At 35.8% G+C, this 17696-nt stretch overlaps 1 protein-coding gene across 1 annotated transcript; it reads right to left on the reverse strand.

The window, feature by feature from the left end:
• Positions 1-12285: 12285 nt before the first annotated feature.
• Positions 12286-17214, reverse strand: LOC123899121 (indole-3-pyruvate monooxygenase YUCCA6-like). The gene is made up of 4 exons (XM_045950189.1): positions 16010-17214; positions 14670-14918; positions 13809-13931; positions 12286-13340 (listed from the first exon to the last, which is right to left on the reverse strand). The coding sequence occupies exons 1-4, from the start codon at positions 16751-16753 to the stop codon at positions 13164-13166; spliced, it is 1293 nt and encodes a 430-aa protein (XP_045806145.1). The 5' UTR covers positions 16754-17214; the 3' UTR covers positions 12286-13163.
• Positions 17215-17696: the final 482 nt, after the last annotated feature.

Here is a 17696-nt window from a genome sequence, read left to right on the forward strand (position 1 = left end):
GAGAACGACAGAGCTCTGGAAGAGAACCTAGACATGATCGAGGAAAGAAGAGAAAGAGCGCATTTCAGGGAATTCGCCATAAAGCAAAGAGCCGCTAGGCGTTATAATACGAGAGTCAAACAAAGGAGTTTTCAAGAAGGCGACCTGGTGCTGAAAAGACCTATGGGAAAGGATAAAGGAGGAAAGTTCGCAGCAAACTGGGAAGGCCCCTTTCGGGTGCAAGAAGCTTTCGAAGGAGGAGCATATCGCCTAGAGACCATGGAAGGAAAAATCCTCCCAAGGACATGGAACGTAGCAAACCTAAAGTTCTACTATAGCTAATCACGGAGCATCACTTTATCGGTGGAAGAATAAGTAAAACCATTCTCTTCTTTCAGCAATATTTTTAAATGATGTATAAGAACCATTGTCATAAATGAATAAAAAACAATGAGACACTCTTTTCCCCTGTTTCAACGGGGGTTTTTATCGAGGCTCATTGAATTTCAAAATTCTAGTAGTTTATATCTTCCTGCATATCCCAAAATATTTGCGTCAATAAAGGTCAACCTGATTAAGTTACGGGCTCTGAACCAACAAAAATGGTTATCTCAAACTTGAGCTCTGAATCTTTATTTAAAGATCAACTCAGATGTGAGCGCTGAACCAAAAACAAGGGTTACAGTGCCTTGGCGTCACCTACGAGTTGGGTACGTCAGAAAAAAAAAATAATAAATAAACAAGGGTTACAGTGCCTTGGCGTCACCTACGAGTTGGGTACGTCAGAAAAAAAAAATAATAAATAAACAAGGGTTACAGTGCCTTGGCGTCACCTACGAGTTGGGTACGTCAGAAAAAAAAAAAATAAATATTATTAAACAAGGGTTACAGTGCCTTGGCGTCACCTACGAGTTGGGTACGTCAGAAAAAGCAAAATTAAAAAAAGGTTGAAAGGCCTTGGCGTTACCTGTAAGTCTTACGAGTTGGGTACGTCAGAAAAAGCAAAATTAAAAAAAAGGTTGAAAGGCCTTGGCGCTACCTGTAAGTCTTACGAGTTGGGTACGTCAGAAAAAGCAAAATTAAAAAAAGGTTGAAAGGCCTTGGCGTTACCTGTAAGTCTTACGAGTTGGGTACGTCAGAAAAAGCAAAATTAAAAAAGGTTGCAAGGCCTTGGCGTTACCTGTAAGTCTTACGAGTTGGGTACGTCAGAAAAAGCAAAATTAAAAAAGGTTGAAAGGCCTTGGCGTTACCTGTAAGTCTTACGAGTTGGGTACGTCAGAAAAAGCAAAATTAAAAAAGGTTGAAAGGCCTTGGCGTTACCTGTAAGTCTTACGAGTTGGGTACGTCAGAAAAAAAAAATTTTAAAAAAGGGTTGCAAAGCCTTGGCGTTACCTGTAAGTCTTACGAGTTGGGTACGTCAGAAAAAGAAAAATTAAAAAGGCGAGATTATCAACACCGCCAGAAGAAGCTTATACACAACCAAAGCAGGCGATTCATTATAACGCCAAAAGACAACAGGTATAACGTTATTTGTATCAATTTACAATTATTATAGAAAGTAGAAAATGTCACAGGTGCAAGGACAAAGTTTCCTAGACGAGAACAACAGAAGGCGTTACCTCACAACGTAATGCAAAAATAATCCATAAAGTTATAAAGAGAAGAAATCAGGCGAATAAAGAAATTTATAAAGGACCCAGCCAAGGGGCAAATTGTTCAAAGCCACAACAGGGCATACAAAATAGTTACAAAAAGCCACAGAAGGGCAAGAACAAAAATCATTACAAACAAGATCATATCATTCACTGGGAGGTACATAGGGAACAAGCTTTCCTTCAATAATCTGGTTCATTGCATCAGCTTCAGCTAGGCGCGGGGCGTCGAGGTCTGGGAAAAGAAGCTTGACCTGCTCAAGGGCATAGGCGAAACCTTCCTCGTACTGATTGGCAGCGTACAATTGAAGCTCCCTCACGTCAGTTTCCAACCTCTCCTTCTCTTCGCCCAAGGTCCCCACGGAGAACACCGCTGCATCTTTCTCTTTAGAAAGCTTAGAAATCACCTCATCTTGCGCAGCAGCATTCTCTTTCAGCTTGGTCTCGGAGGCGGCATAACTTTCCTTCACCTTCGCCAGCTTATCCTCATATTCCTTCTTCAACCTCTCCGCCTCGCCTTCCTGTTCTTCCTTCAGCTTCTTAATATCATCCTCCAGCTTCGCCTTAGTTTCAGAATACTTCTTCTCAATATCAGCGAGGTTGTCATCAACCATCTTCACTTTTTGCCTCGCCTCCATAACCTCTTGCTCCTGGCGGTTTGTCAACAGATAATTGAGGAGAGTACCCTTGACTTCATACTCTAAGGCTTTCTTCCTCAGGTCTTCCGTCGAAGTGTTGGTGAAGCGAGTCATATCACCCACCATGGTTACTCCTCTCTCAATAAACTCCAGAGGATCGAAGGAGCTCCAGGAAAGGGGCGCAGCATTTTCAGCGTCTTGAGCGGGAGGCTGAGAAGAACTGGAAGCCGCGCCTTTGCCCTTGTCAGCGCCCCCAGCCTTCTGAGTAATCTTCTCAACTTTTTGCTTTTTAGGAGGAGGAGGAGCAACACCCTCGTTCTCCTCTGCTCCAGAAGCCGTCTTTCCCGGGATCTCAACACGGATACGCCCCTCATGCTTCTTCTTGCTCCGCCCTTCCTTCATAGCAGCTTCCTCCACTTGCAGCTTCTTCAGGGGATCAGTCACGGCGACAACAGGATTGGCTCTTTGCTGGCGAGCTTTAGCCAAGAATGCCAGTCTCTCCTCATTAGAAATAGTCCTCATTCTCTCTGCAAAAGTAAAAAGAGACAAAAAAAAAACACAAGAGTTAATAACGAGGCGAGATCAACATTAAACAGAAGTAGAAAAATACCAAATGCGTTACTTACGTAAATACTCTGTCAGGGCTTCACTATTACCCTCACACCTAAGAATATCGGCAGTATCCATAAGAGCATATGAGTCAAGGAAGCTGACGGTATCTTGTTCAAAATCACTCAAGGCCTCAAAGACGGCCCCCTTGATAAGCCTAGGGTTATTGGTCCAGTAGAAGGGAAATAAAGGATCTTCTACCTCATCATACATCAAATCCGGGAATTGATCGCCACAGCGAACCCGGAAGAAAGAGTTCTTAAAATTCTTGAAGTTGGAAGCGTACAAACTCAGGAGGCGGCGGTTAGGTTGACTACTAAGGGAGACTAAAGCTTGGGGTTTCAAATTTTTAATGTGGTAGAAGGAGAAAAAGACGCCAATTGAGGGCTCCAGTTCGAAACCTAAGCACATCACCTCGAAGGCTTTGACAAAGGCCCAACTGTTGGGATGAAGTTGGGTAGGGGCGACGTTAAGAACCTTCAACATCTCCGCCTCAAAGGGGGTAAAGGGCAGCCAAATATTGAGGGGTTGGATCACGCCAGTATAAAGGTAGAAATAATGCGGAGGTTTGTCATTCTTAGAAAATACAAACTCATCCTCTCTGACAGGCTCGGTAATAATAGAATCTTCATGTCGAGAGTCGGAAAGTTTGACGGCTTTCCTAAAGCTCCTCACCATCTCCACACTAGTATACTTCGAAGGAACTTCCATGGTGACTGGAGTATAATCAGCAACGACCAGATCTCGACAAGGATTCTTCCGCTTTCCTGTGAAAGAGGAAGGGGAGATTATGACACAATCACTGTCATTACCGCTATCACTACTGCTATCACTATCACTACTACTACTCCCCACATCAAAACCCCATAATTCCGAGTAAAACCCTCGGCTATTAAGGACGCCGTTAGCCCTAGTATAGTGGGCGCGAACCTGTTGCGCCCATTCGAAATAACTAGGAGAAGAAATAGGAACCCTCTCCTCATTATCATCTAACTCCCTCAAAATAACCATTTATCCAAACCTAATCAGAAAACTAGGGTTCCTACTCAAGACAGACCAAATCGGCAAAAAGGAGTAAGGTATAAAAGAAAGAATACCTCAAAGGAATTGACAAAGCTTGAAGAAATAAACTGGAAGCGTCCTAATCGTTGAACAAAGGCTTGCTGGATCGAAGAAGGATATGCGAAAGAGAATACTGATTCGCGAGAAGAAATAAGTAAAGGGAAAGAAGAAACGGAGATACTACTTATAAAGAGGGAAATCTTTTCGTTTTGGTTGAAGTCCAGAAGTCGAAGTAATAAGTACCAAGTGCGCCGTCGGATTAAACACGCGTCAAAAAGCGTGTATCCCGAGAATAAATTTCGGAAGATTTATCGTCAAATAGTTATCACCCTAAAAGGCGAACATGAAGTCGCCTCGAAACACAATGCGCCTCTGGAATCACCACGCCAAAAGTACAAGCCTCGCCTTTTTTTTTGAGCATAACATAAATTAACAGGAAAAACGCTCAAAAAGAGGAAAAATTCAAGATTAAGGAGAAAGCAAAACACAAGAACAATGAATTCAGCCCTAGACCAAAAGTCTTTATTAATTTTGAAAGATAAAGGTACAACGGCAGAAAGCAAAATTACAAAGAAAAACTAATCTTGAAAGTCCTATCACTCGGACTCGGAATCTTTTGGCGCAGGCTCAGGGAAAGTCATCTTGGACTCCACGGTGACCCGAGACCCCTCTTCTTCACTGGACGAAGAAGCACGAAGCTCAGGAGGAACGTAGGTCTCCAGAAACGAAACGTAATCCTCATCGCCACTACCAGAATCGGAGGTATCCGAGGAAAGGACGATAACCTCCACCTTTTTGACATCCTTTGACCTTCGGGAGCGAGTGGAGTTGGAAGTAGACACCTCTCCCCTTTTTTTTTTCCGCTGAGGCGGAGCGCTTCCGGCAACAGGTTTTTTCGCATTATTATTTTCCATCATAAAGATTCAAAACAAGATTGATGAAAATTCGAGTTTTAACAGGGGATATTTATAGTCAATATTCAACCTTAACATCGTTATTAACGGCAACAATAAGTGCATGGACGGTCGTAACCATCAAGTTTTGACTGTCTCGATAAATACCACTTTATGTTTCCAAGGAGTCAAAACTTGACCCATTTTAGTTATCGAAGATCGCAAAGGAAGGCGGTACTAAAGGGAACAGAAGAGCAACACGTAAGGGAAAGAAATTGCTTAATATCCAAATTCGTCGCAAAGAAAATACAACGGAAGCAAAGAAACAGAATGAAAATAACAAAGATCCCAAAATACATAAGCAAACTACAAATACTGGAAAGAAAAGTACAAAACGGAAAGATGAGCAAACAAAAAACTTCACGGCATAGTAGAGCTCCCCAATTCACCAGCATCGGCAACGGCGATACGGTGCATTTCCTCCAATGCCCGTTTCACCCTTTTCGCCTTCACCATGTTTTCTTCAATAGGCTTCAAATCCTCTCTCAGTTCGTTCTGCTTGTCCAATAGGTCCACCAGGGAGTGACGCCTAGAAATCAGCTTAACGACATCGTCCCTGATTTCGCCTTGAAGAGCCCTTTTCCTCTTCACAAGCGGCTTCATCTCCTTGTTCAGCAGCGCCAAACGATCGTCCACTCTCCGTTCCTCGTTGAAGCATATCCCTAGGATCTCCTCCTGCACACCCATGGTTTCTTTCGTGATCTCTATCTGACTGTCGACAGCTTCGGTAACTTCAGCATGGCACTCCTTCACATTTTCCACAGCAATCACAAAGGACGCATTATCCTTCAGTTCCTTCTCCAAACGTAACACGCTATCAAGAAAGCGTTTCTCCTCCTTGGTTAGCCTCCAGCAGTAATCGTTCAGCTCTTTGACGAACTCTGAGAACTCGCCAAAATCATCCATCAAGTCCTCCGTGCCTAGGGTCAACATACGCCGGAGCCGCTTAATGACGGGGGAAGCCGGGGATTGACCACATTCGAAAGAAGGATTTTTGGGAGACATAACGCTGAAAGGAAAGTTTAGAACTTTGCAGGTAAGAAGGGATGAACTGATTGTTTCATCAAAGTCCCACTTTTATAGACGAAGAATCTCATAGTGGCAGCATCAGGTGGGGAAACGGTTAATGAGAGTTGCCCAGGAACGTCAGAACGTGCACCAGAGAGTGGGAGAGAAACGCGGTATACCGCGCGCCAAGAATTATGGAGGGAAATTCGAATTGTACTTAAGCATTTCATTCCTACGGATCTCATGCTTGGGGGGCTGTGGACTGGGCAATGGGCTTAAAGGCAAAATCAAACTAGCCCAATTAATATGAGAAAGGAAACAGGCCCAAAACAATTAAATTCTAAGTGTCCATTTGGCGATATAAGGCCTGGGCGAGGTAGACAATGAAGGATACCGCCCATAGGATGGATTTACACACGATAACAAAATATCTTCATCCTCCTCTGCCTTAGCGATTACTTAGGAATGAAGAAACCAACTCCTTGAAACTGCCATGGCTTGGAGACCAAGGTTTTATTCCTACTTTCACGCTGCATCACCGGAAAAGGCGCTGAAGACCGGATTTTTAGGAGCCCTTGCTTGGAGAAGAAGACTAGAAGCTCTATAAATAGCTCCTTACTTTCATTTGTAAAGGGATCGATTTCTGACTTATCAAACTCCCAGGGTTGTTGGGATTGAACTGAGTGTAATCACACCATTTGATCAATAATACAAACCCCCTCGTTTTTTACCAGAACAGTTTTAATAGCAATTGAAGCCCAAAAGCAAGCAAATACCGGGAAAAGTGAAGTTATTTGGTCCAGAAGCAAGAAAAGTGAAAAAACAGCAAAAAAGGGCAAAAACGTAATAAACAGCGCGCACCATCGTACCTACGATGAGATCCAGCGCGGCGCGATGAGAAAACGGTTTAAATTGAAGAAAATCTGTAACAAATCTTTCCCATTGTACCACGATGACTTGTCATCGTGACACGATGAAAGGCGGTTGAAGAAAACAGAAAATCCTGATCAAATCTTCCATCGTACCACGATATGATCCATCGTGGCCACGATGAGGCAAAATTACACTCCATCGTGGCCACGATGGATACGATGGACGCGCAGAAAAAGCCCAAACCCAACTGAAAAACTATAAATAGAGTCTTCCTCCTCCACTATTATTCATTCCGAAATCACTCAACAATAGTGATATTCACTCTAGAGTTAGGAGAACTCTAAGGAGGAGGCAAGGAAGGCCACAGAACTCCAAGGCCAACAAAGTTCTTTTCTTTGTCTTTGTAATTTATTTTTCCTAGGTTAGGTGGTGTCGAAGAACTCCCTTACGAATGCTTGGTTTTGTATAATTTGGGTATAAATTCAATCGTTCCTACTTTCAAACTCTTTTATTGTCTGCTTTTATATTTATTTTAATACTGATCACATTAGAATAAAATCTACGGAGCTAGTGGATATCAGATTGGAAACGAAGCTAGTTATCCCGAACGAAGAACAGCGTGCTAGGGTCCAACATGAGACCATTAAATTCAGTATCTGAGGTCTTAGTATAGGATTAGAACGAATGATAATTTCTACCTGAGGCAGAGTTAGGGACTAGTTTGAGGCACACGTGACAGCTTGCGACACATTGAGCCTTAAATGTAATGATACCAAAGTTTAAACGAGTAAGTGGAACCGGCTGGGGCGAGGATATTTAAGCAGAGTAGGGTAACCTAAACTAGGCTCTGAACAGTTTATAACAGAAATAGGGAACGAGTGCTTCTGAACCTATTTTAAATAGTCTAATCCTGATAGAGGGGGACAAGGGAATAATCACCAAGCACGAGTAAGGGAGGGATTCGAAAACACTTAACCACCCCGCGTAGACACACACGCACCATTTACTTTTACAGTCATTTACTTTCCTGCAATTTACTTTTCTGCTTTTTAATTAGTGTTATTTACTTTTACCCGCACAACTATCTTTAAACAAAGCGAATGCAAAACTATTCATAAGCGAAACTAGTAATTTTGGCACAATCCATGTGGAGAACGATAACTTATCACATTATTACTTGGTTGCGATTCTGTGTACTTGCAGAGCCACTATCACATATCATAATTTTTGGTCCATACTTTCATTCAACTGGTGTATATTATTTGAAATTTTGAGTTTTTTTACGTGATAATGTTTAGTATATTATATGAATCTATCTTGCAAAAGTTTAAATTTTTTTTAATAAGAAATTTTTGCACATAAAAATTCATAAATAATTCATCTTATGTTAAAAAATTCTAAATTTTATAGGAGATGTTCTTATAAATATTATAAACATTAATACAAAAAACCATTCAAAATTGTGAAAAGTACACAAGAATTTGACTAGAAAAAGTTGCTTAAGAATTTAATTACGGATACTCTCTTTTTTCTACAAATTTAATTAATTTATATTCTCTATAACAATAAAAATTAATTAATAGAATTGTTTGTATATATTTATAGGTAAATGCTAACGAATGCTTCCTGGACACTCTTTAAAATCTTAAATATTAAAATTTTTATAGAATTTTTATAAGAATGCATTGAACAAATCAAAACCAAATCTTATTAACCATACTAAATTATTCTAAATATGACTAACTAGGTCAATATATAATAAGTTGAATTGAGATCCATGGTCAATTAACCATACAGTGAAACATGAACCTTTGATTTGAAAATAATAAATTTTAAAAAAGTAAAGATATATTCCGGGAAATGGTTAGCATGAGCTTAAAAAAATTCAAATAAAATAAAAAATCAAGCACAGTACACTAGTACAGTAGTACTAGTACGTGAGTAGCTAGAGTTTAATCAAGAATTCAATAAGTACGTACTGTATTTATTTTCCTCAAGTTGGTGATAATTAACAAGTGAAGTGGAGCCATATGACACACTTGTTTGCAGAGTGAGCACGGCAAAGGGATGATGAAATCGAGTTGGATCTTCATTTATTTGGTTTTTCTATTTCCTAAATTACTATATAATTTTGAAAATATAAATATAAAGTGTAATATTAAATGAGTTTAAATTTATTATATACTTCGAATTAATTAAAAATTATAATATTAAAAATATTGAAAATGTAGAGATCTTTAAATAAAATCATAGCTTGTGTACTCTATTACAGTAAGTGCTATTGAGATTTGTATCCTCTCAAATTTTTTCTCATGTTTTCTCTCATTTTGCTTAATTCAATGGTTGATTCTCTCTCTTCTTTTATTCTTTGTAATTTACGAACTCTTGAATTAAGAAAATGAGAGAAAACATGAGAAAAAATTGGAGAGAATCCAAATTCGTGCTATTGACATTACTCTAGTCACTGAAAATTAAATAGAAAAATGGATTCTTTCCATCAAAGTGGAGGATGACAATCGTTTGAACAAGCATCCACATTGATGCCCAGCTTGGTGAATTTTTTTGATTTAATTGTATATTTGGTGAATTTTTTTTATTTAATTGTAATATTTGGTCCTCACTCACGTTTATTTTTTTAGATTTTAATTTGGCCATTTATGTTTAAAAACTTTTAAATTGGTTCCTTATGTTTCTAATATCAACATATAAGTTTAGGGATGTCAATTTCATCCGTAAATGAAAATCTCCGTGGAGATTGCCCCGTTTGGAGACTTGAAAATGAGAAATTTTTCCCCGTAGGGATAAGGATGGAGGAGAAAGTTCTCCGAAAGAGGTTTGGGGATGAGGACGAGATTTTACCTTCCGGCCCGCATAGACTCCATTCCCGAATAATTTATTAAAATAACATTTATAAATATATATTTGTGTACTTTATAAATTATTTTTAATTATATTTTTCACACAATATGTTTATACATTTGTCTATATATGATGTTTATTATTGTCACAAGACTCACAATAATATTTTAATTTTTTTAATTTGTTTTATAATTAAACTTTACTATTTTTTTACATCTAGTTTGATTGAAAATAATAGAAACTTTTTTTTTTGAACAAGCCAAAATGAAATATATATATATATATATATACACTAAAGCAAATAGTCTACACAGCACAAGACGTGCCACGAGACTAAGAAATGTTACAATAGAGTCAAAACACAAGAACCAAAAGAAACTAAACAAGGCCCAAACAAGTCATAGGACTAGACCACCAACTATGACAGTTCAAAGCTAGCGTACTACTCGTCGCTTTCAACCACCTATAAGAAAAAGTCTTGATCTTGTCCAACATATGATGCACCGAACATGTTGAGCCTCTGAACAATCTGTGGTTTCTTTCGGTCCACACAACCCACACACAAGCAAGTCATATGAGCTGCATAAAAGAACGTCGTGCTCGAAGACCACCTGTTGAAGCTGTAAACTGAACAAAATGATCTGCAAGAGTCTGAGCAGTCACCAAAGAATAGAAACTTGATTTTTTTTTTTTATAAGTTGATGTGGGGATCCAGGGGGATGTGGATGAAGGAATAGTACCATCCGTTCAATCCCCGTTCCATTGACATCCCTACATAAGTTTGTCATTTTCGCCAAATTTTTAAAGTTAATTTTATCTAACTTTCTGTTAAATTTTGAGTTAATTTCCTCTAAAATTTTCACGTGCCACCCTCCTAAGTTGTTCACGTGTGAAAATCCATTAGCCACATGAACTATTTAAGCAAAATTTTGACAAAAGGCACTAATTCGAAACTTTTTAAACTTAAATAGCCAAATTAAAATCTAAAATAAACATAAAAAATAAATATGCAATTAAGCCAAAAATCTTTCTCCGCGAGTAACAGGACAAAGCATACAACCCTCTTGCTAATTAAATTGAACGTTAATTATATGGTTTATAAGTTAACTCATAGTAAATAATACCTCCGTCCCTAATTATAAGTCTATGTTTGACAAAAATATACTATTCATTTACCTTGTTTTGACCGTATTTTTTTAATAATATATAAATTTAAATATCAGCATATAAGATCTTGTTCAATTTGTTTTGATTAGTATTTTCAAAATATTAAATCTTTATAATTTTTACTAATAGACAATTAAAGATATTAGTGATCAAAATTGTGCATTGGCGTACGTGTAATGGTCAAACAGAGTCTTATAATTAGGAATGGAGGTAGTAATTGACATACTCCTAACCTCATCAATGTTTTAATTTGAATCCGAACTTCAACATAACGTAATTTAATAAAATCTTGCACTTAAAATCACAAAATTAGAGAAATTAGTCTTTCATCTGTTGCTCGTGAAAAATATTATTGGATTGTAAAGGGGGAGTTTCACTGAATTGGATCAATACATTGGTCCTTAAAATCTCACTACTCTAGCTTATAAAGTGTTAAACCTCAACACTTCTAACCGATGTAAGACTTAGCTCCGAAGATATTGTTGAGCTGGGGGAGGGGGGCTCACATTGGACTTTGTGCAATCATACACGTGATTTTGACTCCACATTTTTACCCAAAAATTTAAGACATCAGGTTTACATATCATCTCACTTATAAAATGTTCAACTTCAACTTTTTTAACCAATTAACCCACACTTCATAGATTCCAACCAATTAAAAGAAGTAAAACTTTCCAAGCGTTGAGGTTGAATATTTCTCACCACCAAAAACTATCCCTAGATTTCAACCAATATAAAACTTAATCCACGACTCAGCCAAATTTCTCCCCACCAAAGAAGCATACAGTGGTAACTGGTAAGTGGTACTAATCATAAAAGGCTGGTTACTGATGGCAAAGCGTACAATATGACTTGTCTTAGTCATTTCATGTTGCTTAAATTCGGATGAACGGTGTTAATATTTAATGAAGTTGGTGTGAATAGGAAAATATGTAATAAATGTCATAACAACAATTCCACTTCAATTCCTTGCAATTCAATGGTTTCTGGCTGCTGGCTATTTTATTTATTGGTTTTCACCACAATAAGTATTCGGCACACTGAATTGCTTAATATGATTTGGATATCAATCTGACATTTAGTGGTTTTAGCTTACTCTCGATTATAGTTGCGGGAATCGAACTGTGATCCTCCCTAATAAGTCTAGTGTCATCACCAATGGACCAACTAACGATTGATTTCTGACCGACTATTTATTTTATAAAAATAATTCAGCTGAAAATTAATATGGAGTGGTCCTGATGATTTCCTACTTGAAAAAAAAATCATTTCAACTTTCAAAATGAAATTGCATGGAATTGGTAATGAAAATTGGTACACAATCTATCTAGCATTTCATCACAAATTAAGAAATGTTTTTTTTTCCTCATTATTACAGTAACTTTTTTTTTTCACCTTCACAAAATAATGAAAAATGATACAAAATATATCCCGGGATTTGAATAGTATGTTAGAGGTAATTGATTCGACCATCGACTCCATTGTAAACCAAACAAAAAATAAATAATAAAAGGAAATATTAGATGTTATATACCACAATCACATACCATCCATATAGAACATCTTCCACAACCCACTCTGTCTCCCATCACTTCTCTTTAAGTCAAAAAACTAATTAGGTAAAAATAAATGCAATATGTACAAACGTACATATATATAGAGAGAAGAGTAAGTTCGGGCAAACTTTAAGAATTTTTCACATTCGTACGGTTAAGATTTCAACAAATGTTCGATCAAAATTAGACTTTTTAAATTCAAGTTCAATACTTCAAATTATAAAATTAAAATTAAATCTGCATTTTTAGAATGTCTGATCTTGATCATGAAACTATTAAACTCCTGAGTGCGTGAATGCAAAATCCATACCGCATGGAATTGGAATGTAAATTCAACGAGGTCCCCGCTTAGGAAAAAAAACTACAATTATTTTTCCTTGCTTCAACTTCAATTCAATATCTTCTGATCAACCCCAAACCAACCGATGAATATTACATTACATTACATATTGTCCTTTCACTTTTTGCCCATTTCTCCTCCATGCATATAGAATATTGGAGTACTCCTTCATCCAATTTGGTACAATGCCATTGTACACACATGTTTTATAGCAAAGTTAGCCCCTCCAAAAATATACATCTCACTTTCCATTCATTTATATACCAAACCAACTTCAAATCAATATATTCCTCAATGAATAAATGAATGAATGAATGTCTTTTGGGTTAGCCAAGACCAAACATCAATGATTATGATAAGTTGTTTTCATGATCAATGCCTTTCTTTTGTGTCTTGATCTCACTTAGCAAAAACCAAATTTATGTGGCAAAATTGAGGGAGCAAAAAATTGCTCTTTATATAATTTTTTATTTTTCAGCTTCTAAACACCTTTCAATGTCAATAGCTATTCTTTTAGCATCCATAGATGCACCTAATAATCCCCTTTTTGTAAAACCTACCGCATAGAGTCCATTTTTACCTTTCCATCCATTTGGAAATGGCTTCATAGGAAATCCATCTTTCTTAGAGAACATATCCTCTTCCTATATAATAAATATTATACAAAGTATATTAGTTAATTTGCTTTGTTCAATCCATTCCAATATGTAAAAAATAATAATTGTTTTCAAAATACTTCATTCATTCGATCTCAAATACAATTTTAAAAAAATTATATACTTAATATGACCTTAAATATAAAAGAAAGAATTATAAATGTATATTTAGTCTGAATTACACCGTTCAATTTTTGTTTATATTTAAGATAATGGAGTATTAAAAAAAGTAAAACGTCACTAATTAAAAAATATTCTTAGAATATTTTACTCTCTCTCCCATTTTAAATGGCCAGTTTTAACTAGGTACACTATTCACATAAATTGTGCATTTGCGCGTATACAGTGATCAATTGTATCATTTATTTTGAAACGAAAAGAATATTATTTAAGGAATAAATTTTTTTTGTAGAGTATAAAAAAAAGGGTAAAATGCATGGTGTTCATGTATCATACCTTGAGCCAATAGGGTACATTGCTTTTGTAACCAGTTGCCAATATGATACCATCAAAATTCTCTGACCTTCCATCTATGAATTCCACTGTATGACGTTTTAACCGCTTTATGCTTGGTCGTACCTACACATCAATCGATTTTTAGGTTTTTTTTATGAGTGTCAAATTGATTTTGAGTTTGACAACCAAATAATCTAATGGAAATAACTAATTAACCCCACCAAGCATGATTCAAATAATGATTAACCATATTGTTGTATTGATTAGCTTTTTGATTTAAAAATCTAAACTAAACAATGGTGCTTTCATCCATGATTTGATTGAAATCACATAATGATGAAAAATCTTGCTAACATTAAATAATAAAAAAGAAGTGGGAACTAATTAAGAAGCCATATCATAAATAAATTAATTATTAATATAGAAAAGAGAGATAGGAGGAGATGTAAGTTGCACTTGATAAAAAGCATAAAGGAAATAATTAGGTACCACCATTAATTTTTTTATTCTAACACCTAATAGAAAATATTTATAAAATAATTTAAAAAGTACAAAAAAAATCCCCAACCTATAATACTATAGCCACCATAACCCAAAACAAATTAATTGCTCTCAAGATCTACATTCACATTACATTTAATAATTTTTTAAAGTTTCATAATAACTTTCATGAATGTTTGAATTACGGGCATGTTTGTCAAAATTATATGAGCCGCTTTAATTTGACAAAAGTTGCATTCTGAATATTCAATAAAATCGTCGTCACCGGAAGTTTAACATTATTTTTTTATATTCACAATTAATTCAAACATATATATATTTGTAATTGATTACAAAGAATGTGATGAATTGGGAAAGTACCTTAATGTGTCCACCTTTAATCTTGGCAAGGGTACCCACATCTAGGACGGGAGTTTTACCGGAGAGGTTTTTGAGTTGAAGGGGACCCAAACTAGGACGATCCAAACCAAGTTGAGAAGTGTCACCAAGCATAAGCCATGACACTATGAGCAAAAACCTATCGACAAGTCTCAATGGAAACCATTTAAGTAACCACATGGACAACCCAAAAGTTGATTTTCCTAGCATCTCTCGTGGTAGAACGTGTACCTTCATTTATATAATTTACCATAGTAAGTTAAATAATAACAATATCATATCATATATAACATGAATACATTAATTGTAAAAAAACAAAGGAAAAAAAAAAAGTGGGCCAAAAGGTACGAGGACTTTGGCTACCTAATGTTGTTGCAGGCTTAGGCCATGCTCTATGTGGGGAAAACACTCAGAAGAATCATGAGGTGTGGTAAAAAAAAAAACAATGATAAGAAAATAATACTCCACTATTTACTATTCCATTTTGTCTTATATATAAGCAGCAAGAGCTCATTAATTATTAAATAAATCTAAAAAAATGAATTTTTGCTTTCGAGATATAAGATCAGAGGGAGTAAATAAATCAACACCATGCCCATGTTGCGCATGCTTGAGAATCCAAGAAAGTGCAAGAAATATCAAGTTTTGAAATATTGTGCTTTGTAAACAAATATTAATTAAAAATAAAAGGTTATTCTTTTAACAGTCCATTTTGGAACTTGAAACCTATGGGTGGTGCATGCAAAGGAAGAAACAATGAAACAAGGGTTTTTAATTTGTAATTCATGTGAGATTTGTTAGACTAAAAAGCTAAAAAACTTGGAGGATGTTAAGTTCAATTTTTCACTTTTCTAGCACCAAAGAAAACTTCCATTTTTCTGATTGGGAGATAGTGCTTAGTGAAAGAGCTTTAAACTTTATATTATTTTGGTGAAAAAATAAGGACAAAAAAAGGAAATTAATTAGACTAGGTTGTGTATATTATTATCATTATGCATAGAAATTTGTCAAATAGTAAAAATAAATAAATTAAAAACCAATTTAGGAAGTAGAAATCAAAAAGTGAGTATATCTTAATTAACTCTTTTTTTTAAGCAAAATCTTAATTAACTCTTATACTTAAGTTACTTTTTTCTACTTCATCAAATTGAATAAAAAAAGTTCCAAATAAGGACACAACTTTTGAAAAGAAGAAAATTTAACATAAAACTTCTATTCCTCTTCTCATTTATTTTTTTATTTTTGTAAAAACCATTATCAAAACACATAGAGAAAACAACAACAATAATAATAATAATAACAATAATAAGAAAGTTACTTACTGAATCTCTAACAACAAGAGAAGGAGTAGCATCATGGTTACAAAGATCCAAACAAACTTCCATACCAGAATTACCACAACCAACAACTAAAACTTTCTTCCCTCTAAACTCTTCACCACTTTTATACAAACTTGTATGTCTTATAATTCCATCAAATTCATCTACACCTTCAATATTAGGCACAACAGCCTCGGCATTCTCTCCGGTTGCAACGATCAACCACCGACAAACATATTCCGTCGTTAAATCCCCTTTACTACTAAAACTCTTCAACTTCCAACAGCCAATTTTACTATCAAATTCAGCATTTTTCACTGTCTCGTTAAACCGCGGCCTAATTCCAAACCTTTCCGCATAATCTTCTAAGTACTTTATGAATTGTTGCTTTGAAGGGTATGTTGGGAAATTTGAAGGAAATTCCATGAAGGGTAATTCACAAAATTGTTTCGGGAGATGAAGACGTAGTCGATCGTAGGTTTTGAGTTGCCATAATGATGCTATGCAATTAGATCTTTCTAAGATTATACATGGAATGTTTTTTTCTTTAAGACATGCTGCTGCCGCTAATCCTGATGGTCCGGCTCCAACAATCACAGGTCCATGAACAAACACGCGTTGTGTTTGTTCATGGACCTGTGAAGGCGTTGTTGATGACGATTTGTGGTTGTTATTGTTGTTCATTTTTTTCATGAACAAAGGATCATTAGCTTGTTTACCTTCTAATTCTCTTAAACAATAGTCCATCAAGAATTTTTTTTTTTCTTTCAAGAAAAGATGAAAGAAAAAAGGAAAAAAATGTTGAAGAATTGTGATGATATATCAAATTAGAGTGAGAGGAAGGGTTAGGATTAGGAAGAAACCGTGTGTGGGAGAGAAAAGAAACAAAGTTTTAGAAGTAGGATTAGGTTGAGTTTGGTGGTGAAAGGGGGTTAGGCTTAATATTTTTTGCTGAAAAATTGGAGAGGAATTAAAGAGGTTCTTATCTATCCACTTGTTTAAAATGAAGAAATGTGATTTGAATTGTGTTATGTGTTTCTTGTGGAGGAGGGTTAAGCGGAACAACTACGGGGCTAAATCAGCATTCATAGCTCAGAGAGAGACTGAGTGAGAAGGATGGTGATATTATGATATACATATCTATCAAATGTGTATATATTCTTATTGTCACATATACAATTTATTTATATCGACAAAATCTAAGTGGTAAAAACAGAGGTGGAGTCATCGTATTTATAGTGCCATTTGTTGAGTAAGTCCTAAACTAACTAGTCACATTATTTAATTATTAATTTTTTTAATTATTTTTTTTATTTGTGCGTGTTTAGATATTTTTTATTTGTGAGGAAATAATTATGCGGATTTCTTATACAAGTTTGAAGTCTTTTCAGATTTTGATCTCACATTTTACGCATCTCTTCCATAAAGTTTGGTTGATATTCTCTGGAGCGACGAAGCTGGAACTTTCTTCATAGAGAATAGTTCCCATTTCTTTTTTCTTTTTTTGGCTTTTTTGTTTTTGTTTTAATTAGCCTTGTAACAAAAAAAATAACACTCCGGTACACATTATGTGGATATATACTGTACACGACTTAGGTGGGTAATAGTAATTGGTCCAAAAATAGTATTTAATATAGAAAAATTAATAAATAATATTTGTAAACCCATCATAATCATCTACCTCAACAAA

This window comes from Trifolium pratense, linkage group LG7 (genome assembly GCF_020283565.1).
Source record: "Trifolium pratense cultivar HEN17-A07 linkage group LG7, ARS_RC_1.1, whole genome shotgun sequence".
Classification (NCBI taxonomy): Eukaryota; Viridiplantae; Streptophyta; class Magnoliopsida; order Fabales; family Fabaceae; genus Trifolium; species Trifolium pratense.

Excerpts from the sequence above, each read along its gene's own strand:
- LOC123899121 (XM_045950189.1), bottom strand. The coding sequence starts at position 16,753 with ATGGACTATTGTTTAAGAGAATTAGAAGGTAAACAAGCTAATGATCCT. Across the intron at positions 14,919-16,009 it reads CTCTTGTTGTTAGAGATTCA|GTACACGTTCTACCACGAGA; the intron begins GTAAGTAACTTT and ends ATATAAATGAAG. Across the intron at positions 13,341-13,808 it reads ATGTACCCTATTGGCTCAAG|GAAGAGGATATGTTCTCTAA; the intron begins GTATGATACATG and ends TTTATTATATAG.